Source organism: Mytilus trossulus, chromosome 5, assembly GCF_036588685.1.
Source record: "Mytilus trossulus isolate FHL-02 chromosome 5, PNRI_Mtr1.1.1.hap1, whole genome shotgun sequence".
Classification (NCBI taxonomy): domain Eukaryota; kingdom Metazoa; phylum Mollusca; class Bivalvia; order Mytilida; family Mytilidae; genus Mytilus; species Mytilus trossulus.
In genome coordinates, this window is record NC_086377.1 from 31,464,552 (window position 1) to 31,490,655 (window position 26,104).

At 31.6% G+C, this 26,104-nt stretch overlaps 1 protein-coding gene across 3 annotated transcripts in view; it reads left to right on the forward strand.

Annotated features, from left to right (window-relative positions):
• Positions 1-25,786, forward strand: part of LOC134718755 (cytochrome P450 3A4-like) — a 35,833-nt gene extending 10,047 nt beyond the window's left edge. For 2 of the 3 annotated variants that reach the window (XM_063581441.1, XM_063581440.1), the window contains exons 4-15: positions 204-300; positions 3,225-3,277; positions 8,830-8,926; positions 11,781-11,900; positions 13,157-13,248; positions 14,957-15,108; positions 16,009-16,121; positions 17,272-17,517; positions 18,666-18,754; positions 20,857-20,994; positions 22,464-22,626; positions 23,385-25,786. In XM_063581441.1, coding sequence (XP_063437511.1) covers positions 204-300; positions 3,225-3,277; positions 8,830-8,926; positions 11,781-11,900; positions 13,157-13,248; positions 14,957-15,108; positions 16,009-16,121; positions 17,272-17,517; positions 18,666-18,754; positions 20,857-20,994; positions 22,464-22,626; positions 23,385-23,480 — 1,456 coding nt within the window. In that variant the 3' untranslated portion in view covers positions 23,481-25,786. Of the gene's footprint in view, positions 1-203; positions 301-1,176; positions 1,241-3,224; positions 3,278-8,829; positions 8,927-11,780; positions 11,901-13,156; positions 13,249-14,956; positions 15,109-16,008; positions 16,122-17,271; positions 17,518-18,665; positions 18,755-20,856; positions 20,995-22,463; positions 22,627-23,384 lie in introns of those variants that run through there. The other variant, XM_063581442.1, reaches the window with a different exon arrangement.
• Positions 25,787-26,104: the final 318 nt, after the last annotated feature.

Consider the following 26,104-nt stretch of genomic DNA (forward strand, 5'->3'; position numbering starts at 1 on the left):
CTCAGTTCTACATTTGTTAAAAAAAATGTTAAAATGATCAAGCATGTTTCCACAGATCAAACGATGCTTCAATTTAAAATCTTAAGATAATGAATATCCCGGAAGCAATAAAAATTTAACAATCAATTATTCATAGTTCACATTGAAACTTTTAAAATGTCAACCAACAGCATCTATAAACTTTTGTATTTCTTAATTTACAGGAAAATGCGCAAGACTTATAGTGTATTTGAGACACTAAGAATTCCCGGACCAAAACCAGTATGGATTCTGGGAAATATTCATGAGTTTAAAGACGAGGTAAATAATCCTGTTACTGAACATTGGTTTATTTTTCGGGTCACCAATTTTCTTGAATTAACAGACACCTACACTTTTTGTGAATATTTGATTTTTTGGTTGTTGAAGTCTATGTACAAGTCGGTATACCATGCATAGGTCGTTGGATATTGACATTCGTCGCTCACTTCCACACATGATATCCACGAAAACTGCTACCAACCCCAACATACTGAATCTATTGTACTTCGAAATGTATAACTATAAATGAAACTTTTGTAACATTACATATTTTACAGAACCAGATGCCAATCAATGACAATTAATTTATGTTCAGTGAGGTCTAATTCTGTAAAAGGCAAAACCTTTTCAGTATTTGATAAATAAAACACAAACTAAATGTATAACAATAACCGAGCAATGAATAAAGTAGAGTTAGACCGAGAGAAATATGTCACAAAAAGACTCTATCCACGTGTACTGAATCTTTTTCTAAATGTTTACAAACAAATAAATGGTAAACATATCTAAACATCTGCTGCATTCTATCTATTGTGATAGGTAAAACCTACTTAACCTACTCTGTTATAACATATTTTATGAGGTCAAGGACGTGTTACGCCTCATAGCTTTGTATTCAATACAATAATTGGATTTTAGATACGTCTGTATATATTTCAAAGTTTTCTCATCTTAATTGCCTATAAGCACGCGATAAGTCTGGAGTGCATTACGTGCATTGTAACTTAAATAGTTATTTGCAATACTCGTACGACAAATCAGAATGAATATCATTTAATAGGGGAATAAACTTCGAGATGTAGACAAAAACATTTTTTTTTTCTTTAAATGCAAAAAATATCTTTATTTCAAATTTGCTGTTACAATTTACTAAGTTTACAGCTTGTAACTTCGTATCCCTCATGTTAGTTTACCTAATAGTTTAGGGAAACACTATTTGGTAAGATATAACTTATTCATAATATTAGTATCTATAGTATAATTGATTTCACAAATATATTAAATAAATATTGTGAATACACATACAGATCTTTGTTAAAAATTTCTAGACAAAATTTATATGATTTGTGTGTGGTTATTCTTTAAAGAAAGTGAAATGGTAAAATAATATTTCGTCTAAAGCAGCCAGTTTGCTTCAATTTTGTCAACAACGTTATGAATTATTCAATTGCAAATTAATAATGTCGACCTCAATCCGTATTCATGTGATTTTCAATTTAACCCTTAAGCTAGATATGTGTTACGCATGAATTTTGCGTGTTTAGATACTAATGGAAAAAAAGTAATAGATCTATTATTATTTGAAATCTATATTACCAGTCTACGAATTTCGCCTCGATTGTTTATACAATGGCGTCTAGACGAAACTACACTTACATAGTTTATATATTATATATTATTGAGCCAGTATATTGTTATTTGCTTATTTATATTTTTTACAAGTATGAATGTACGTGGACTAAATAAATCATATTTGAAAATTTGAGTCACATCAAAGAACGTGAATTTGACTGATAATACGCACATAAGTTGTACTCAACCTTACAAAAAACGTTAGTTTATGAATTTATAAAATTACGGTATCACATACGTTGAGCCGAAATGTCCTTAAAAGAGGGACGAAAGATACCAAAGGGACAGTCAAACTCGTAAATCTAAAACAAACTGACAACGCCATGGCTAAAAATGAAAAAGACAAACAGAAAAACAATAGTACACATGACACAACATAGAAAACTAAAGAATAAACAACACGAACCCCACCAAAAACTAGGGTGATCTCAGGTGCTCCGGAAGGGTAAGCAGATCCTGCTCCACATGCGGCACCCGTCGTGTTGCTTATGTGATTACAAATCTGGTAAATAGTCTATTTCGGTAGGTCAAATTCATAAAAGGGAAGGGGATTGTAGTTACGACGTAAGGAACATATCCGATATCATTTGTGAAACGGTTATTCCATAACGGTCATTCAACTCGTGAAGGCGTCCGTAAAATTTACGAAGGGATGATTTCAACTTCACCATTTGGAACTCTTGGTTTAATAGCTTCCTTGTAAGCAGTAACCCTCTATCAGGAAAATCATGATAGGAAATACAAGCACGGGAATATCGTATCAATTGGGATATATATACCCCGTATGCAGGTGCTGCTGGAATATTGCTACTTAGAAATGGAAAGTTCACAATTGGAAAGCTGAAATCATCTCTTTTGTCGTAAAGTTTTGTCTTCAACCGACCCTTATTGTCAATTTCTAGATGTAAGTCAAGATATGAAGCCGACTTAATTGTATCTGTAGTATCCTTTATCTCCAATTCGATGGGATAGATGCGTTCCACATAGTCACCAACTTTTGAATTGTTTAGTGAAAGAACGTCATCTATATAGCGGAAAGTAGAGTTAAATTGATTTGGCTATTATATTGACATGTATCTCTTCAAATGTTCCAATTCTTACAATGCTTGAACTTATTCGGCCTTCCTGATAAAATAAACTCAAGAATAGAGATAAATAAAAGCATAGTGGTTCATTTCGTAAACAAACCGAACATCCCTTTGAATTCATTTGAAGTTCGATTTTAAAACAACTTACAAGCTTCTTGAAATTGAACAGTTCATTTCGTATTATTTTGGATGTAAACAGTTCATCCCTGATACATATTAGTGTGCTATCCGACAAAGACAACCGTACCATACTAATTATAATAGTATTTGATAATTATAATGACCGTTAAAGGGCCACCCTTTGTTTGTATCCTGATGGTATTATTACATCATATGTAAATCATATTTATTCGAATTTTTCAAAAGTTGTGATGACCTTAAAAGGACATTTCTATTATTAAATAAGGATATTATTATTATCATTATGATTATTATAACATTTAGCATTTTAATCTAAATTGCAATTTTGCTCTTAAATTGCAGGACAAACTTTCAATGTTTAAAATCTGGAGAAAGCAATACGGTGATGTTTACGGGTAAGTACTGGATATTGTAACCATTGTCAGATAATTTAATTCTGGATGTAACGCGTTTTCTGATTGGCTGACGTTGTTTTGTTTATCCATAGACATAATTTTGTCATGTGACCGTGGCGTCATCAACGTTTTTTCATGATTTACTCCGATTCAAAGTGAAATTTGGATTTTATCTATAAAAAATGACTGTCGTATTCCTCCTGCCTATTCGAAATGAGCGGCTTATTTAGGGTGCACCCCATTTTTTATGTTATTTCTTCATAGAAAGAAACAATATTAAAGTCATTCCTTTAATAAATATATCATGGCAGCTTACATTTATATTGATTTAAAGACTGATTGTCCTTATATATCTATATATATATATACGAGTCTAAATTGAAAACTACGTTCAAACCTATGATTGCGTTGGATAAAAACCGCAATTTTTATACGTGTGCATGTCAAACAAATTTCGTTGTAGAAGGGTCTAAAAACAGCACAAACAACATTTTCCAAAAGACCAAAAAAGTGAAAAAGTATATTTAAATAAAACGCATTTGACTAACAGGTCGAACAACTGATGTTCTTTACCCCTGCTGACTGCCATTGACGATTGCCAAATAAAAATGATCACAAGATGTTACAAACTGGATCTGAATATAAATTTAATACGTCACAGAAAAAAAACATTTGTTAACTTGTGGCTACGATGTATTGCCACAAACATTCGGTGTCAATATTTCTTTAGTACACCAGATCTAGATTTCGACAATATATGTCTCTTCAGTCATGTTAGGGATCGAAACGGTATTTGGAAGGCCATATAATTTACTCTCAATTTAAGATTGACTCTTGAATTTTAAGAGACAATATATAGGATGAACGGATCATATAAACCGGAGGGAAAACATGATGCATGCCCAAACAAAAAATATAAACGAGTCTAAATTGAAAACTACGTTCAAACCTATGATTGCGTTGGATAAAAACCGCAATTTTTATACGTGTGCATGTCAAACAAATTTCGTTGTAGAAGGGTCTAAAAACAGCACAAACAACATTTTCCAAAAGACCAAAAAAGTGAAAAAGTATATTTAAACAAAACGCATTTGACTAACAGGTCGAACAACTGATGTTCTTTACCCCTGCTGACTGCCATTGACGATTGCCAAATAAAAATGATCACAAGATGTTACAAACTGGATCTGAATATAAATTTAATACGTCACAGAAAAAAAACATTTGTTAACTTGTGGCTACGATGTATTGCCACAAACATTCGGTGTCAATATTTCTTTAGTACACCAGATCTAGATTTCGACAATATATGTCTCTTCAGTGATGTTAGGGATCGAAACGGTATTTGGAAGGCCATATAATTTACTCTCAATTTAAGATTGACTCTTGAATTTTAAGAGACAATATATAGGATGAACGGATCATATAAACCGGAGGGAAAACATGATGCATGCCCAAACAAAAAATATAAACGAGTCTAAATTGAAAACTACGTTCAAACCTATGATTGCGTTGGATAAAAACCGCAATTTTTATACGTGTGCATGTCAAACAAATTTCGTTGTAGAAGGGTCTAAAAACAGCACAAACAACATTTTCCAAAAGACCAAAAAAGTGAAAAAGTATATTTAAACAAAACGCATTTGACTAACAGGTCGAACAACTGATGTTCTTTACCCCTGCTGACTGCCATTGACGATTGCCAAATAAAAATGATCACAAGATGTTACAAACTGGATCTGAATATAAATTTAATACGTCACAGAAAAAAAACATTTGTTAACTTGTGGCTACGATGTATTGCCACAAACATTCGGTGTCAATATTTCTTTAGTACACCAGATCTAGATTTCGACAATATATGTCTCTTCAGTGATGTTAGGGATCGAAACGGTATTTGGAAGGCCATATAATTTACTCTCAATTTAAGATTGACTCTTGAATTTTAAGAGACAATATATAGGATGAACGGATCATATAAACCGGAGGGAAAACATGATGCATGCCCAAACAAAAAATATAAACGAGTCTAAATTGAAAACTACGTTCAAACCTATGATTGCGTTGGATAAAAACCGCAATTTTTATACGTGTGCATGTCAAACAAATTTCGTTGTAGAAGGGTCTAAAAACAGCACAAACAACATTTTCCAAAAGACCAAAAAAGTGAAAAAGTATATTTAAACAAAACGCATTTGACTAACAGGTCGAACAACTGATGTTCTTTACCCCTGCTGACTGCCATTGACGATTGCCAAATAAAAATGATCACAAGATGTTACAAACTGGATCTGAATATAAATTTAATACGTCACAGAAAAAAAACATTTGTTAACTTGTGGCTACGATGTATTGCCACAAACATTCGGTGTCAATATTTCTTTAGTACACCAGATCTAGATTTCGACAATATATGTCTCTTCAGTGATGTTAGGGATCGAAACGGTATTTGGAAGGCCATATAATTTACTCTCAATTTAAGATTGACTCTTGAATTTTAAGAGACAATATATAGGATGAACGGATCATATAAACCGGAGGGAAAACATGATGCATGCCCAAACAAAAAATATAAACGAGTCTAAATTGAAAACTACGTTCAAACCTATGATTGCGTTGGATAAAAACCGCAATTTTTATACGTGTGCATGTCAAACAAATTTCGTTGTAGAAGGGTCTAAAAACAGCACAAACAACATTTTCCAAAAGACCAAAAAAGTGAAAAAGTATATTTAAACAAAACGCATTTGACTAACAGGTCGAACAACTGATGTTCTTTACCCCTGCTGACTGCCATTGACGATTGCCAAATAAAAATGATCACAAGATGTTACAAACTGGATCTGAATATAAATTTAATACGTCACAGAAAAAAAACATTTGTTAACTTGTGGCTACGATGTATTGCCACAAACATTCGGTGTCAATATTTCTTTAGTACACCAGATCTAGATTTCGACAATATATGTCTCTTCAGTGATGTTAGGGATCGAAACGGTATTTGGAAGGCCATATAATTTACTCTCAATTTAAGATTGACTCTTGAATTTTAAGAGACAATATATAGGATGAACGGATCATATAAACCGGAGGGAAAACATGATGCATGCCCAAACAAAAAATATAAACGAGTCTAAATTGAAAACTACGTTCAAACCTATGATTGCGTTGGATAAAAACCGCAATTTTTATACGTGTGCATGTCAAACAAATTTCGTTGTAGAAGGGTCTAAAAACAGCACAAACAACATTTTCCAAAAGACCAAAAAAGTGAAAAAGTATATTTAAACAAAACGCATTTGACTAACAGGTCGAACAACTGATGTTCTTTACCCCTGCTGACTGCCATTGACGATTGCCAAATAAAAATGATCACAAGATGTTACAAACTGGATCTGAATATAAATTTAATACGTCACAGAAAAAAAACATTTGTTAACTTGTGGCTACGATGTATTGCCACAAACATTCGGTGTCAATATTTCTTTAGTACACCAGATCTAGATTTCGACAATATATGTCTCTTCAGTGATGTTAGGGATATATATATATATAAGTACGTCTGAGTCAGTGACAACCCTACAACAGATGTATCCATCGGATCGCCATCAATGATGATGATACGTGGCTGTGTACATAATGTATATACAACTCGTCTAAACATCAACCCATTGTTTGTTCCAACATTGTTGGGTTGATGTTTAGACGAGTTGTCTATATATATATATATATATATATATTACTTCGAGCGATAGCGACTCGCACTGTTCACTGAAGGAGGTTGCTTGTGTATCGTACAAACAAAAATGTGTGTATGCAAACCACAAATTAACATGTTCGTTCTATTATTCTATCGTTTTTTTTGTATATATATACTGAAGACATACAATAAATCTAACTTTCGTTTATGACAACGGTCTTTTTATCATCGTTTGTTTATGTTTCAATCTATATAAGACTGAACTTTAGTCTACATTTACATTTCTACGCAAAATGTGTTTGTTTTCAGTTTTCAATCACGTCATTTACACTGACTGACGTCAAATTACCCGTTCATTCTAATCATACGACGTGTGAATATGATCGTTGGAAATGTAAAAAACAAATCATGATGTTGCCCAGTCATGATCAGCTGTCATACAATATATGCACTTTTCCAATAGGTGTGTACTCCTAGTGTTGGAAAACGTCATATTAGAATATCACTTCATTGTTATTGTAAACAAGTATAAAACTACGAATTCGCTTTATTTACTGCGGAAATATTATCAATGACAGTATTTGTTTTATGAATTTTCAATCACGTCATTTACACCGATTGACGTCAAATTACCCGTTAATTAAAATCATACGACGTGTGAATATGAAGGTTGGAACAGCTAAACAAATCATAATGTTGACGGTTAGCTGTCATATAATATATGCACTTTTCCAATATGTGTATTCTCCTAGTGTTGGAAGAACGTCATATTAGAATATCACTTGATCGTTATTGTAAACAAGTATAAAACTACGAATTAGCTTTATGTATTGCGGAAATATTATCAATGTTAGTGTTTGTTTTATGAATTTAGAACAATGCACAAAAGTTGAAAATTTGGAATATCAAATTAAAATTTTAATTCCAAATGTAAAAGAGGTCGTTTGATGCCGTATATTGTATTTCGTTTGCATGAATTGTTTTATACAAAAATCAAGCCGTTGGTTTTATCTGTTGGAATTGTTCTACATTTGCCATTTTGCAGTCTTTTGTAGTTAACAATGCGGTATGGATTTTGTTAATTGTTAATGTCAATGTCATTTGATCTCTGGTGGATAGTTATTGCATTGACAATTACACAATATCTTCTTTTGTCTAATTCATAGTATTCTGATAATATCAGGAGCTTTGAACACAGAAAGCGGGAAAATAAAATTCTATCTAATGACCTGATAGCATACTTTCAGATGTATAAAAAGAAATTAAAGAATATATGATACAATGAAATACTTCAAACATTACATTCATTAGATATAGTGTTGATAAAAACCAGGTTAATCAGTTCGGTCGTTGACCTTGACATGTACAATTTTATTGGGATAATAAATCATTATATCCATTTAGTTTTGAGGTATAAATAGATAAACATTATCGCAGATATTTTTAATTTTTAATAGAAATATTAAAATTTGACATTTTATGAAGCTATATATATCATTTGTGGTCCCGGTGCTCAGATGTAAACAAAAACATCAAATATACCAGGACTGACAATTTGTATTTACGTCAGACGCGCGTTTCGTCTACAAAAGACTCATCAGTGACGCTCGAATAAACAAAAGGTCGGGCCAAAAGAGTACGCACGTGAAGAGAATTGAATAGCAAACTTTCCTTTTTTTCTTTCTTGAATTAATGACTTTAGAACTGCAGTATATTACTGAAGCTTTTTTGAATCACTGTTGATTTTCTACATAATACAAATGCATATGTTGTATTACATTTGTAACACGAAAAACACATATATTTTTCATATGTAGTTTTATTTACATTTTTTTACATTATGATTTTGTAGGTTCTACGAAGGATTCAAACCTAGTGTTGTTGTCTGCGATCCGGAATTGTCAAGACTAATTCTGGTGAAACACTTTGAAAAGTTTCATATAAGACCAGTATGTATTTCTACAGCAATATGTAATTGGATATCTCTTAAAAAAAACTTTATTCACACAGCAGATCAATGAAGCCAAAAATTAAACTTTCTTGATCAGAATTAATATAAGAAAAACAAAACTGTGTTCATAGTACACGGATCCCTCATACGCACTATCATTTTATATGATCCGTGAAAATGGGAAAAAAACCCTCTAATTTGGCATTGAATTAAAATGAGAAAGATCATATAATAAGGAACATGCGTACTAAGTTTTTAAGTTAAGTGGACTTCAACTTCATCAAAAACTACCTCGACCAAAAACTTTAACCTGAAGCGTGTCAGACGTACGAACGCACGGAGGCACATAACAGAAAACATAATGCCCCGCTACTATCGTAAGATGGACATTATATTAGAAAATTGATAATGGAAGTTTGCAACTATTGAAATTTATACAGCCTACAACAGCTTATTAAATTTAATTCAATAAGAGCAATCTGCCGATAAAGTTCATATACGTATTCCGAGTGCAGACAAATGGACTTGGGGCCTTTATAAGATTAACAAATACCGTGTATATGAATAGGAACTTTCAGTTAGGACAAAATACCAGGGTATACCTTTGTGCTTATTTTCGCAGGTAGAACAAAATCGACAAGACAAATTCCACCAATTTAAAAGTGCACATTATAGATAAAACATTGAATCCGTCAAAATAATAACCGCCAAAATAATTTGTTTACCTTATTGATTAAATACACCCGTGAAAATAACCCGCTGACACTGTAGTCGATTTGATAATGAAAACAATGTTTTACTTTTTGTTAATAAAATACATGTGTTTAATAAATAAGGAAAACGTATCCACTAACTCTTCCATATATCCCAGACTTATATACATATTACTATGAGATTCATATTACCAAATTGTAAATAAAAAAAACAAGCTTTCCAAATGATAAAACTGAAAGAAGAATTATTTACATTGTAATGACGAAACAATTAACAAGGCTACTAAAATACCTACCTTTCCGCCTACATCCACAACCTTAATAAAAGAAGGATAACATAATGCATTGTATGCACAGCAAATCTTTGATTTTGTGGTAAAGCTGTAGTCCATTACATTACAATCTACCCCATGTTTATTTCTTTAAACTCATTACCTATTATCAAACTCTATTGATCTATCAAGCATCTTTAGTTATTATCCTTGGTTTGATTACGTGCAGCTAACTCGTAAAATCTAATAATAGAAATCCGCATTTGTTTATACTTTATCTATAGTATAATTATCTATCTTTCAATATAACGTTGATAAATTTACTCACTCTATGCGATTTGATTTGAATATATCATGCAAACTAGCCTTTGCCAGTATCTTAAAGAAGAAATTGTAAATAGATTACGGAAACATCCAATGAACCGAGCCAGCTCAAAGAAACGCTAATTGTTTATTAATTATCTCATGGTTTCTATTTATACCTCGACTAAATCGGGACTTTTATGTCTTTAAATATCAACTATATTTGTTTAACATCTGAAGAATAACAATTAAACTACCTTCCTTAGTTTAACAATTCTATGTATATTTGGTTATAGTTGAGGCAAAAATATAAAATGTATTAATAATGAAGTACGGAAACTCAATCCTTTTATATCTTTCGTATATCACCAACAAATACGATTGCATAAAATTGTCAACATTTCCTTAACATATGAAATATGAAAACCTATGAATAAACTCATCATAAATACCAGGACTAAATTTTGTATATACGCCAGACGCGCGTTTCGTCTACAAAGGACTCATCAGTGACGCTCGAATCCAAAAAATTAAAAAGCTAAATAAAGTCCGAAGTTGAAGAGCAGTACGGACCAGAATTCCTAAACGGTTTGCCAAATACAGCTAAGGTAATCTATGCCTGAGGCAGGTTAATGAAACGAGGCTCAATTTAAATTCATTTTATAGAGAGGTCGGATTTCTGTAATTTTTATCAATTAAATAAAACCATTACTTAGTCTTACAGTTTAAATGAAAATCTTTATAACTTAAAAACGAGTATTCAAAGTTAAACAATAAAGGCATTTTTTGTAACGTATTAAGTACCCCCATATTTTAAACAAATGCGGATGTTGATTGGTAAATGTTGATTTTATGTCACGTGACATTGTTTTATTTTGTCATATGATGAGGGACTTTCCGATTTCAATTTACCTATGAGTTCTGGTTTTTTTTATTTGACGTTTTGATAAAATCGGTATTCGATCATAAAATACTTTTACTTTTATAGCTTTCCGACTTTTATGTCGACTGTGTATACAATAGAACAAAAGCCTTTCTGACACAAAAAAATCATACAATTTTAATGTCAATTAATTTTGAAATACCGATAAACAAAAAGAATAATAAAACATAAACAATTTGGAATATTTTAAGAGCAAAAACCAGCATGGTTTCGAATATCAATCTGAATTTTGTATTCCTTTATACAGCCTTGAACTTCACAATATCATTGACAAGTTAGTTTAATAATGAAATGATAAGACTTTAATGTATACATTTTGGTTACAATACAGTCCCCATTTCCATTCTCAATTGTATACTTATAGATATGTATTACATATGACTGTATTGCAAATTGACATAGATATTAGAAGATGTGGTATGAGTGCCCATGAGACAACTCTCCATCCAATTCCCAATTTGTAAAGGTAAAACATTATAGGTCAATATATATAAGACATATGATTGGAACACCTATTTATATCGTACCGGTTTGAAATATCTATTTAACAGATGACAGCGGATATTATCCATTTGTTAAAAATGTTATAATAGATATATAATTTGTGTTCTATTTTAACAGATATATAATCCCTTCCTATATTATCCCGATGAATACAGTTTATTAAATGAACACGGAACTAGATGGAAAACACAGAGGAAAGCAGTAGTTGCTGCATTTAATTCATTGCCAATAAATAGTGTGAGTAATTTTATTTTTTAAGCATGATAAGAATAAATTGATGTTTCCGGATGTAGAAAAAACCCACCTTGAGTAAAATAGTATTCCTTACTAGAGGGAAAACACAAACCTAGGCCTGTTATGGCCAAAGACCATCGAAAGAAAAATACACACAGAACAAACGTCGTAACTATACACAAAAGAGTCTTCAGATATCAAACAGAAAACTGAATACTGACCAAAATGAACCGCTTTAAAACGAATAGGCTGATCTGATGCACCTCGAAAGGGTAAGACGACAATGCACCAATTATCACACTAATATGACTAATTTGAAACATTCACTATACTTATTATAGTATGATGTCATGCAAGGATGATAAAGTATCCAAAACCTATGGTTTCTTGAATGGTAATCATCCCGTGTGCTTATAGTACATTTGTAAACGGAGACTATACTCTCATGAGCATTTGACGTAAAAAACATGACAAAAAAACGGATCTGTTCAGTCAGTACAATTATTCATTTAAAGCCAGTTTTTGGAAGAATCGGTATCCATATATGGCATACTTAGAGTCTTATACTATAAAACAGTCTATGTCTTTTAAACTTGTTTTTCCTGCGTCAAAATGATGGAATTAGTAAATATACCTACTCGTTAATTCTTTACTCAGGAATTTGAAATACATATTCTTTCCTACATATTTTGGTTGTATTGATATCCAGTCCTTATGACGTGTGTGCAGCCCTGAATAGCTTACTAACGGACCTTCGACAATTTAAGGACGCCATGGTTGACCCTTAGGCAATATTTGTTTCACAGCTGATAGCTGATATGGTCCAAATGTCCTGACCACAATCCCGTCTCTTTTCAACGAATGTGAACTACCGGATAAGACTTTTTATCGTGTTTGTATTCAAAGTTACACGACGCTTTTCACATTTGGAGCAGGACCTATCTACCCGTACGGAGCACCTCAGATCACCCCAAAAGTTTGGTTGGGTTCATGTTTGTAAGTCTTTTTTTCTTGAGTTTTTTGCACTATTTTTGTCTGTTTGTCTTTTCCTTTTTTGTCATGTTGTGTCAGGTTTTTTTTTTAATTTATGAAACTGACTGTCCCTTTAATATCTTTCGTCTGTCATTTTTTTTTTACTAAATTTAAAGAAAAATAATGTCCAATGCTGCACACAATCGAGTCCACGTATGATTATCAAATGTGTGTAAAGTTAAAGAAAATGATACGATTATTTTATTTTATATTTTTTGGTCCAATAGGTCTCAGAACGATTGTGCGAGACAACAGCTGAATTTACAGATATATTGTCTGATGCTGCATTCCAGTTTACAGACGGATTTGACATTGGAAGGTACTTTTCGTGTATTAAAATTACTGTAAACCAACTTAGTTTCGCGGATACTTTATTTCGCGTTCAGCACTTTCTAGCCCATTTCGCGGCGATTTATTTTCTCGATTTTCTAATTCAATTTATGTAGTAAGATAAGGAAATCAATTTTCGCGACGAATTATATTCGCGATATTTATCTACTCGCGAAAGTCGCAAAATTTAATCGCTCGTAGAAATTAATTTGTTTACAGTAAGCCCCACCTCCCTTCTAACCTACTATGGAATATACACGGTCTCCAAGCGGACTTTTTTTAACCTAACATATTCCTAGAAATGTATAGAAGATAAATGGATTTTCTCAGTCTATGCAACCAATTTTGGTTAATAACTTGATTAATTTTTGTTCTTAATTAGTTTACGATATTTGAATGCAGGATTAGTTTTGTCGAGTTGTATTGTCGAGTTGATTATTTTTTTCATTTACACATTATTCTGTCTTCTCCCTAAATTTTTGAAAAATTTAAACTTATATGATTTGTTCCCAGCATGCATTGCGAGCAAAACAGCTTCTGCATTATTTTTAGAAATAAAGAACTTTGAAATTACTTATTTAGACTTCCGTACATTTTGAATTGCCATTGATGAGTCGTATGTAGACGAATTTCATTGCTTATTACGTATTAAGTATGGCTACCATTGTTTATCACATTTTAAAAATTCATTGCACAAAATCACATTAGGTCGAACAACGTTTTAAGTTTTTTAACCACTTTACATCGATTAAGATAATTATACATGTACGGTGAAAAATCTTTTAAATTATATGTCTTTAGTAAAATAAAATAACTGGTCACGCAAAAGCCATTGATTAAGTCTTAATGCATTTTCTAATATTGGTCAAATACCAGCTCATAGACATTTGTTTGTAAGGTGTCTCTGGCCTCATCAATGTTGGATTTTCATAATTCACTCGGATTTATAATTAGGTTATAAGGGAGTTTATTTGAATTTCAAGTATTTATTTATAAAAGTCTATATAACAGGTTTCGTCTGCAAAAAGTACAATCACAAAAATACTTCACTTAGAGGGAAATCTAATCAAACAGTCCATAATCACATGGCAAAATCAAATAACGTGTCTGACGTCAGGAAAATGTATACGTCACATATATTTGTCGTTCAATGTGTATACAAACAATTTTAAAATTTCGCATAGGCAATGTTAGCATAAAGGGTTAACAAATCAAAAGTATGTAAGAATTAATTTCAGAAATAGACCGAGATTGGAAATAGTCCAAAAGTTATTTAGAATTTATAAGAATCTACAAATAGTTTATTAAACGACGCGATCGAATAATTTTGACGTTTGTGGTTCAACGTATTTTGTAATTCATAATAGAAATATATCATAATGACCTTAAATAGAACAATATCATACTTACAAGAACCAAAGAAATACAAAAAGTACGTATACAAAAGACACATTGAAAGACTTTCGAATTATAAAAAAAGTTGAAAGGCCAAATATGGATCACAATGAAAGAGTATCAAAAACCTAAAATCGCGAATGGTTTTGCCAAATACAGCCATGGTCATATATTTTGAGAATAGGAAGAAAGGACTACATAAGAAATTTAATTATAAATCGATCGTCTGTATTCATGCTCATGATTGTATTTTCCCTCATCAAGTTGGGCAATAGTAATTTTGTTTTAATCTTTCATTCCAGAATCGTTGACCGGTACACCCTTGACGCTTTTGCAAATGCAGCATTTGATTACAAGGTTAATAGCATGAAAGATGAAAATGCTACATTGTATCAGTTTATGAAAGTGTTTAACGAGTCATCCTCGGCAGATAATCCAGTGGCAGGACTTGCAAGTAAATATAATAACAGAAAATAGGCACTGCATGATATGAGAGTATATCATTTGTTTGCAATTGAGAAATAAGGATTTAGATGAGACAAGCTATCTGAATTGGCAGATTTGCATTTTCTTTGGCTACTACTGGATAAAAAGAACGTAAATAAAGGCAAAAGTAGTATACTACTGTTCGAAATTCATAAATCGATCGACAAAAACACAAACTCATACTAAGGGAAACGCATCAAAAACAAGAGGAGAACTACGACACAACCAAAACACAACATCAAAATGGTACACACACATAAACAAACTATGATATAACAATGGCCATTTTCCTGATTTCGTACAGGACATTTTAAGAAAAATAAATGATGAGTTGAACGTTAACAACATGTTATAAAAGATATGCGTCCAGGAGCTTTTCTGAATTTACCTTCATCAGGATCACTCAAAGCCGAATATTTGAAAGCCAATGATGTATAAGGACCGAAAACGTAGAACAACTAGAAATTAATAAGACATAAAAAAAATAAAAAAATAAAATATATATCTATATAGGAACTGGCAACGGCAATTTAAAGCGCATAATTCTGTTTTGATTAATCAAGAACGAATTTCTATGAATCAGACGTAAATGGGATGAATATAAAAGTCATGAACAATCTACATTGTAGTTGTAAAAAATAAAAAGTTATATTACGTCGATTTCTTTTTTAAATATGCACATGGTTTAATGTATGATTAAATCAAACATTTCAATGCGTTGCCCGTCACGCGCGCAGAAAATTTTATATGTTGTACATTAAAAAATTGGTATATTCTAAAACATGAAAAATAACCAACATTTGTAAAAAAATATATATCTTAAGTAGCTTTGTTAACATAAAAAAACCTTTTCTTTGTATATTCCCAGGAGTTTATGATTCATTAGTACCATTTCTACAGCTATTTGATACAAAGCATAAGAGAACACATATACAACATATTCACGAACTAAGAGAGTTAATCGAGAAAAGACAAGAACAGGTATATCATATTTAATTAGATTTTTACTCAATAGTTTTAATTTTTTTAATTTCTATACAAGCATTGTTGCGCCTGTTCCAATTCAGGAGCCTCTGGCATTTGTTAGTTTTTATATTTTTTTATTTCTATACAACCATTTTTGCGCCTGTACCAAGTCAGGAGCCTCTGGCCTTTGTTAGTTTTTATATTTTTTTTATTTCTATACAAGCATTTTTGCGCCTGTACCAAGTCAGGAGCCTCTGGCCTTTGTTACTCTTGTATTATTTTAATTTTAGTTTCTTGTGTACAATTTTGAAATTAGTATGGCGTTCATTATCACTGAACTCGTTTAGGGGCCAGCTGAAGGACGCCTCCGGGTGCACGAATTTCTCGCTACATTGCAAACCTGTTTGTGACCTTCTGCTGATGTTTTATCTATGGTTGGGTTGTTGTCTCTTGGACACATTCCCCATTTCCATTCTCAATTTTAATGAAAACTGATTGAATCAAAAGAAAGCTCTTATAACAAATGTAATGGTAATGCTAATATGAATACATGCAAATACTATTTTATGTGTTACGACAACAAAAATGATTTTGTTCAGATCCCTTTCTACATTAGAACCACGATTTCACTGACTATACATTACAAAAACGCCAATAACATACCGATTCGAGCACGTGTAACAAAGAACAACAGTTTATTCATTGCTGATTTGAATGTTAAAGATTGCCTTGCAAAACTTCAATTATAAGCCTGTGATCCACAACCTAGATTGATATCAATTCAAATCATTTAATTTTTTTTTTTTAAATATAAACTATCAGGAGAATAATGTATATCATAATTTAACAAGAACAAATACATGGGGGACAAAAACATGTCATTCAACAAAATAAAAGTCCAAGCTTGATGTAAGTATAATAGTATTAACAATATACGATTATTTCTATGAACATACCGGATAACACCAGGTTTAATCCACTATGTTCTACTTAAGAATATGTCTGTACCAAGTCAAGAATATGGGTGTTGTTGTCCATTCGTTGATGTGTTTGAGCTTTTAATTTTGCAATTTGAATCAGGACTTTGCGTTTTGAATGTTTCTCGAAGTTCAGTATTTTTGTTATTTCACTTCTTGTAACGAAAACCCCAATTTTTTTACCAAAGGGTCAACAACCGGTCATTGATAATGTGATAGACTATCTACTCTTCACTAAGATAACAGATACCAATAATAACAACCAACAGCGACATCTTACGGTGGAAGAAATCGTCGCTCATTTAAATAGTATAACTGGTGGGGGATTTGGAACAACGAATGCCGCTCTGTCGTTTGTACTTCATCAATTAACAGTGAATCCAGATGTTCAAGACAAATTATTTCAAGAGATAAAACACAACTGTGGTTTATTTGTAAGTACTTTAATTGTATATACTAAACAAGACTCGGTATTACGTTTACTGTGTACCACCAGCGGAATAATAAACAGACGTTAATTAAAATAAAAAAGGGGAAATTATAGTACTTATAACGCTTTATACATTTAGTACATCACATCATTTTTCCTGGTAAAGTTGTACAAGAAGCGCTCAATTTCAAACATTCAAAAGGTGAAAGAATAAGTGAATTTTTGATACTTTTAAAGACCAAACGGTGCTCAAGTAGGATAAACCAATCACGATAGGTTACTTCTTAAAACAGACATACTAAGATTGTTGTTCTTATTTATGGAAGCAGAATATTAAAAAAAATAAAAATTAACCTGAATAGAAAACAAAAACAGACAAAGAGTTGACCAATTACAATGGTATGATTTTATAAACGGCAACAATAACAATCATACTATTGCTTTAAAATATTAGAACATGGTGATCATTGACTTTTGACGATCATTGTGGCAGAGCACACCGTTATCATTGTCACCTTTAATTACTAATATTGACATTTAGTAGTAGGTGCTTTAATATATGTGTGTTATAACAGATATAGATAAAATATAAGTCGAAGCACTAGTCATGTTAGTAAAAATCTAGTTACAGCTCTTTAAGTATAACCTGAACGTATAGATTCACAATGATTCATTCATTTGTAATAGTAGGCCTAGGATACCGATATTCCTGTTAAATATTTGATTTTTTTGAATTTTAGAAATACTTAAGCTTTTCTACCTCAGGGGTAGATTATCTTAGCTGTATTTGTAAAAACAAATTGAATTTTGGTCCTAAAATGCTCTTCAACTTCGTACTTTATTTTGACCTTTTAGATTTTTGTTTATTCGGCCGTCACTGATTAGTCTTTTGTAGACGAAACGCACGTCTGGCGTTAATACAAAATTCAATCCTGGTATTTATGATGAATTAATTTAGTATACATTTTCTAAAAACTTGTATGCAGACTTTGGCAAACCCAATACCATTTTCAAACGTGCAAATGATGATTTTCTGATTTAGTTTTCTTCAATTTTTACAGATAATATTTATTTTTACTTGGACCAACCAATCCATTCTTGCAAAATGATCAGAGAACTTAATCATTTGTATAGATTACTTTAATATTTTAGGATAACCCAGATGTAGACAGTATTCATAAAATGAAATATTTAGACAATGTGATAAACGAAACACTGAGAATATTGCCTTGTGCACCAGGGTATGTATTTTGTAAGAAGAAATTATATAATATGTATAAATATATATTAAAGAAAAATTTAAATTATAAAAGAAGGAAATTAATTAAGATATAGAAGTTCTGTTGAATAACAATATCAAATTATATTGATTCTTGACTTCCTTGATAATGAGTGTTTCATTTTCTCGTGATTAAATAGGATATTATATGATCAACGAACTGAATGAAAACAGAAATCTCGTGTATTTGATTCGTTTGCATTGCTTCAGATCACCTTTATACATCTTCGAACAGTTGACCTCTTAAAACATATTAAATCATTCAAAATGAGTTTGTTAATGTACCCAACTGGTCAAAATGATGTCTACAAACTAAAATCTAATTCCTTCGTATTAAAATATGTTAATACGTACCACTATCAAATGTCTTTGTTCAACAGCTTATCGATAGTATTTTTCAAGTGATATAACTCAGAAATTATATTGTTTGAAAGACGAATCATTTGATTGTGCCATGTGTCTCCAATTTGAATAAGAGTAACACAAGATTGTAGAATTATAAGCTCCGCCCACTTAATAAATCAACGTTGGTTGTAAATGCATTTTGCTTCATGCACACAATTGACATTATAAATAACATACTGTTAATAAAAAATAATATACAGTCCGCCAAAAGTTAAGCACCACCGAAATATAACTGGCAATATTTTTTTAACTATTGCGAAAAAAATATTAATGTTTGTAGTTATGAATTACCTTCAACATACACTAAGAAAATCAATTACGACCAAAAAGATTGAACTCCGATAAAGCTGTCAAGCAACTTCTTATCAAATGTCATCTGTGCGTTTACAAATACACAGTTTCTCCAGGTGGTCGTGTAAGTGTTCGTACATTGGTCAGTCGACTTCTCAGAGGCAACTGAAGAGTAAGTCTTGGTGTATAGAGACCTGTACTTACAGGAAGGCACACCACCGTCAGGTTTTAATGGGATAATGACTATCTATGCTTGAACATAAGAAGCTGACAAAACACTCATTGTTCAGATGGTAGTCAGTTTCTTTTACTGCCAGTAGACGCCAAAATACGAATTTCGCGGGGAAACAAAACGGCCTATGACCAAAAACAATGTTTGCACAAGGACTGCATTCAGTGCTGGTGGTGTTCCGGTACGGGGTTGCTTCTTTTACCGTTATAATCTGGGTATGCATGTTCTGCATGGTAGCATAAATGGACAGACAAACAGAGATTTGTAGCCTTAAAACATTTTAGTCCCTCATTTTAATAATCCCCCACTTGCGTCTACATTGCCAAGACTCTTGTACATGGACGACAACGCTAGAACACACAGAGCAAGGATTTTAACTGAGTCCAAAGAGTAAAAAGCCATTTTCACTATTTTTTAGCCTTCCATGTCCCCATACATAAACCCTATCAAACATGTCTGAGATGCCATTGGCGGAAATCTCAATCACAGAGATCCACCTTCACAATATTTTGTCGATTTAAAAGTGGTATTTGTTGTTTAATGCAACAGATTTCCTAAACTAAAGCTTGAAGGCTTATTCCGAGAATGACACGTCGTGTTTTGAAACTCTACCGGAAGTGAGGTTGTTATGCATGCTATTGACCCAAATGTTGTCATTAAAATTGCCAAACATACCAAAGCTTATGTGTAGAAAGTTTTAATAATATTGGGTGATCATTTTTTGTAGAAAAAAAAAATCAAAGTGAAACTTAAATTCTGTTTCTGAATTCAGTAATACACTATTTCTATGAATGGAAAACCTACATGCATAGAACCTTCATAAGTGACTAAAATTACATTTCTGGTTTGTTTATGGTATACATTAGCAAAATGGCTATATGATTGTTTTATTTTTTTCGTGGAATAATTGAATTTTTAAATTTGAAAAAAAATCTGTGCAATAAAAACAGGTGGTGCTTAACTTTTGGCGGACTGTATATATTGACATTATAAATCATACACAAAAAAACAGTATATAATTCTACAATAACTATCGATGTTTATTGATTTGCAATGCATATAATCGTTTAACAATTGATCTTTAATCCACAAATTATAGAATGCATCATGTATAGGCGTGACAATTTATTTTGCAGGGTGGCAAGGACGTGCACGGAAGATTGTACAATCAATGGAGTGGAATTCCGAAAGGGGATGGTATTACGAATAATGTTATGTCCGTTGTATGCTGACGAGACTATTTATCCTGAGCCAGAACAGTTTAAACCAGAGAGGTAAACATCTTTGGTATTTAGCTGGGTTTTTTTCTAAACCAACTTCACTTTCCTTTTCCACTACCTTTTTTGAATCGGTATACATCTTCAAGAAGTCACATTTACAACAATGAAACATTGTTATTCGGTAATCTTAACAAAACAACATATAAGTAAAGCAGCGCATTATGATACTACTACAAGCTTGCTGTACTTAAAGGAGTGTATTTGTAGAAGATTACTAGAATATACAATACATAGACATTAATTACATGTGCATTTTTTTCATATGTTTTTATTTCTTTTGTGGTTAGAAACAGCTTGTACAACCATGACTTATGTCTTTTGCGACTGATAATAATATATGTTCATTATTTGTATGGCACATATAATTTTCTTCTATTTGTTTTCTTAGTACATTTGTTACAGTAAATAGATGAAATTAGGACTTACACGAAATTACTAAAATTTGGGAATTGCATGTTATTCCTGATTCACTTATTAAATACAAGTAATTCATGAAACTGCCCAGTTATGACCAGTAATTACTAATTTTTAAATGAATTTGTACACCTATTTACTTACTGATAAAACATTGGTTAATAGGGAATGTGTCAAAGAGAAAACAACCCGACCATAGAAAAAACAACAGCAGAAGGTCACCAACAGGTCTTCAATGTAGCGAAAAATTCCCGCACCCGGAGGCGTCCTTCATCTGGCCCCTCAACAAATATATACTAGTTCAGTGATATTGAACGCCATACTAATTTCCAAATTGTACACAAGAAACTAAAATTAAAATAATACAAGACTAACAAAGGCCAGAGGCTCCTGACTTGGGACAGGCGAAAAAATGCGGCGGGGTTATACTTACATGTACAAAGTATTTGTAACTACACTAAAACTAAGTCGGTAACCAATCGATTATTTTATATCATTAAAACGGATATTTAAGTATCAACAATATTATTTTTTTTCGATTTTCAGATTTATCTTGACAACTCCAAGTCATATGCAAAATTATATAAAAATTTATGACATAGCCCATTTACTGTTCCTTGACCTTAAATTTGGAGGTCTTATAAAAGTTAAACTCTCGCAAATTATAAAAAAAAAAATCCAGTTTCGAAACCCGAACAGTAATTAAAAATTTGATATTTAACAAAAAATCAAGCCCTCCAATCCCAGTCCTTTACTTTCTTATTTGGTTTTTAAAAATATGTCTCAAACTTTGAATCAAAAATATCAAGTCAGTAAAGAGCTGTAAATATTAATAAACAAATCAGTGATTAACTGTATTTACTGAAACAATACATGTAATCACTGATTCGACAAGAAATTAAAGGTTTTTACTGAATTGTTTAGTAATTACGTGTATTTTTTTATTTCACCTATTTACTTTAACATATGTAGACATAATTTTATGAACGCATCTTTATTGAAATACTAGTATGTTAATCTTCTTATAAGCGATATACTTTCACTTTTAGATTCGATGACGACCAAAAGAATTTGCGTCATCCGAACAGCTTCCTACCGTTCGGACAAGGACCACGGATATGTCCTGGCTACAGAATAGCTTTAACTCTGATGAAAATTGCTATCATTTTTATAATTAGGCAGTTTGTATTGAAACCATGTGAAAAAACTAAGGTAAAACATGTTTATTTTTTTTAAAAGATTATTTGACAAATATGTTAATTATACTAATAAAAATAAACAATATTAGACTAAAAAAAATTCCCAAGACTTCGACAGAAAACTTAAATTATGTTTTACAAAAATAGCCTGATCAACGACTTAATAAAAAAAATCACCAACAAAAGACCATCAGACATAAATTTTATAGAAAATGACATAAAGCTGTTTCCACGATCAAGTAAACTAACCTATTTTAATGAAATAAAGACAGTTGTGACAATAGACGTAGCAAACTCATACACGACTATGGCCTATTGAAATTTAGCTAGTATCATACTCATGCAAAAAGTCAAATTACAAAATACTGAACTCCGATGAAAATTCAAAACGAAAAGTCCCTAAACAAATGGCAACATCAAAAGCTCAAACACATCAAACGAATGGATAACAACTGTCATATTCCTGACTATAGGGTATAGGCAGTTTTTTCCTCGGTACATTTATTCACTTTTTTCATTTTTTTAAAATACAATAAACAAATGTTTTAATAACACCAACGGTACCAATTTCTCTGCACCAGGTGCACATTTCGACAATACATGTCTCTTCAGTGACGCTCGTGGCCAAAATATGTTAATTCCAAAGCTTATATAAAAGATGAAGAGCTATAATCCAAAAGGTCCAAAAAGTAGAGCCAAATCTGTGAAAGGAATCAGAGCTTTGCATGAGGGAGATACATTCCTTAATTTTAATTTAATTTTAAATTTCAGGACCCGTTACCAACAGCATTGCGACCAATGCTTGTTCCAAGAGATGGTGTATATGTCAAATTGCAACTCCGAAACAATAATATGTTGTCAACTTGAATAGAACTATGAAATGTGATGAAAAAAACAACCAATATAATTGTTCAATCCCTTTGAACCTAGTCTCAGTAAACTATCGCACTGTGTTTACCTCATTGTACACCCGATGATCAACACAAACTGAACAACAAAACAAACAACTGTTAACCTAATAAGGTAAAAACAATAAGATCTGTGTTAAATGAAATTAGAACGACAATTCTACTACAGTTTCGAAAGTAGTTCAAGTTAATTACTAAAAAGTGTATGAAACTGCCGAATTAATGTGAGGCATATTCATTATATTTTAACTGTGCAGTTGTTTTAATGTGATTACCAACATACTTTTTGAGATTATTCATAAATCATTCAATGTTTTCATGCATGGCCTAACCAATCCATTTTACATAGTGCCTAATCTGTATATCATATAAAATCAGATTTTCATGATAACCAATAAAATACTCTTTTAATGTAAAACACATTATATGATTTAATATGTATTCATGAATATTCTAGTGTAAAGTATGAAGTCATCTCAAGGTTTTTCTCGCTTTTTTCATGATTAAGAACAAAATCACGAAAACGTTTCATCGCATAAATCCAATCTTACAGGAGGACAAAATTTAAAAACAATTAAAACGCGAATAAATTTTGCTACTTTTCAACCCTAAAAATAAACGTTTTTTACTGTAGCAAATGAAATTTAGTAATTACATATTATATATTTTTTAAAGATTTTTATCAAAGAAAATGTCCTTGTTACACTTTACTAACTGTCCATTTATTTAAATATGTTCAATCGAAGAACTCTAATATTCATAACGATTAATTGGCTAGTAATTAAATGTGTGCTTTCTCGCCAATCACGTGGACATTATTCCTTCGATCTGTATAATCCGTGTAAAACAGATCTTGAAGGGCTTTTGATATGTAAATGAAATCTCCGTATGAGCCTCCTATAATTAGCTGGCGTATTAAGGAGGACATTTGGAGCCTGTATCGGTGCAGATTAAACTGAGAATGTGCCTACCCAATTCCCAAGCCAAGCCGTGACGGGTCTTATTATCAGAAAGTTATCCTTCCCTGAACATAATACTATGCAATAAAAATAAATCATACTCACCTGATTCGATCAGTCCTTAAAGTATAAAAAAGTGCAAAACAATATACATAAAATGAAACAAGGTCACACCGGATGCCCCACAAATGCCTTGGCAAAATACGCTTAAATTAATAACGAGGAATCGGTAGGGACAAAATACATATCAAAATTGACACTTCCCATCAATAAGTAAATTTTGAAACTTCCGCGTAGATCGATTGACAACCACCGACTTTCATAAACGACGTTTATATCAGATGAATTAAAATCTTCTCTAAATATCACTTTAAGTCCAATACTAGAAGCTTATATATTTTTTATGTACTTTAAAAATTGTAGGTTATGAGAGTTCAGAAAAAAGTAAATTGAAAAAAAGCACAAACATCATCAAGTATAATTTGTACTACCTGGATTAATATTTGTATATCTATTATCCTAATCATGTAGTATGGTAGGAGTTTGATTGGCAATTGATATACATTTCTCTAGATTTTACATGTACACGAGAAGAAGGGTATTGCTCGTGTTTGTACGTTGGTGTATATTTAAAATGTTTTATCCTCTGTAACCTTTTTACAATTATGCTATATTTTATATTTTTTATAAAGGAATGACTGTAATATTTTTTCTGTCTATGAAGAAATAACATAAAAAAATGGGCTGTACACCAAAAAACGCTCGAAATGGGTTATTAAAATTATGCACCACATTTGTTTATGTTATTTCGAATAGATGGACAAAATATTACAGTTATTTCTTAAAATTGTATTCTAAATTTCATTTTAAACCACCATAAATCATGACAAAACGTTGATGACGTCATGGTCACAAGACAAAATTGTGTCTATGATATAATAAACAAAACGACGTCAGCCAATCAAAAGATGCCTTGTATCCACAATTAAATTATAGTAATATATACTCTGATATAACTTTCATCTGGGAAAAATAAATGACGATATTATAGAAACTCTGTAAAATTTGTGCATGTCAATTGTTTTTGTAATAGAAAATATTTGATCTAAGATTATTTAAAATAATGGTATTTGTTTTCTTATTGCTAATATTTCTTAGCTAGTTTTGTGGTTATTTTTTGTTATGTTTTTCTTCATGTTTTCGCCATAACATATGTTGATGAAATACATGTACATTTAGATTTTGAAGAGCCGAGAGGAAGGGCAGATTTGTTATGTTATGTTTATAACATTTAATTGTTGTTTATTAAAAATCAAATATCTTAACTGTTACTCATTTTTTCTTGTAATTTCCGAACGACTATTTGTTAAGTTTAAATGCATGTGTATAGTCAATTTCTGAGTGATCTTTCTTTCTACACAATATCGTAAAAATACATACAATATCAACTGCATTTAGCGAGAATAACAACATTTAGCTGTTGGTTTGCTGTAGGTAGGTCAAATATATAAACCAACACTTTGTAAAATTGTATTTCAACGTATTTGCCTAAAGAGCTTTTCTGGTTTCACACTCATCACGATCGCTTTAAGAGGAATATTGAGAAGCTTACGTTATGTAAGAA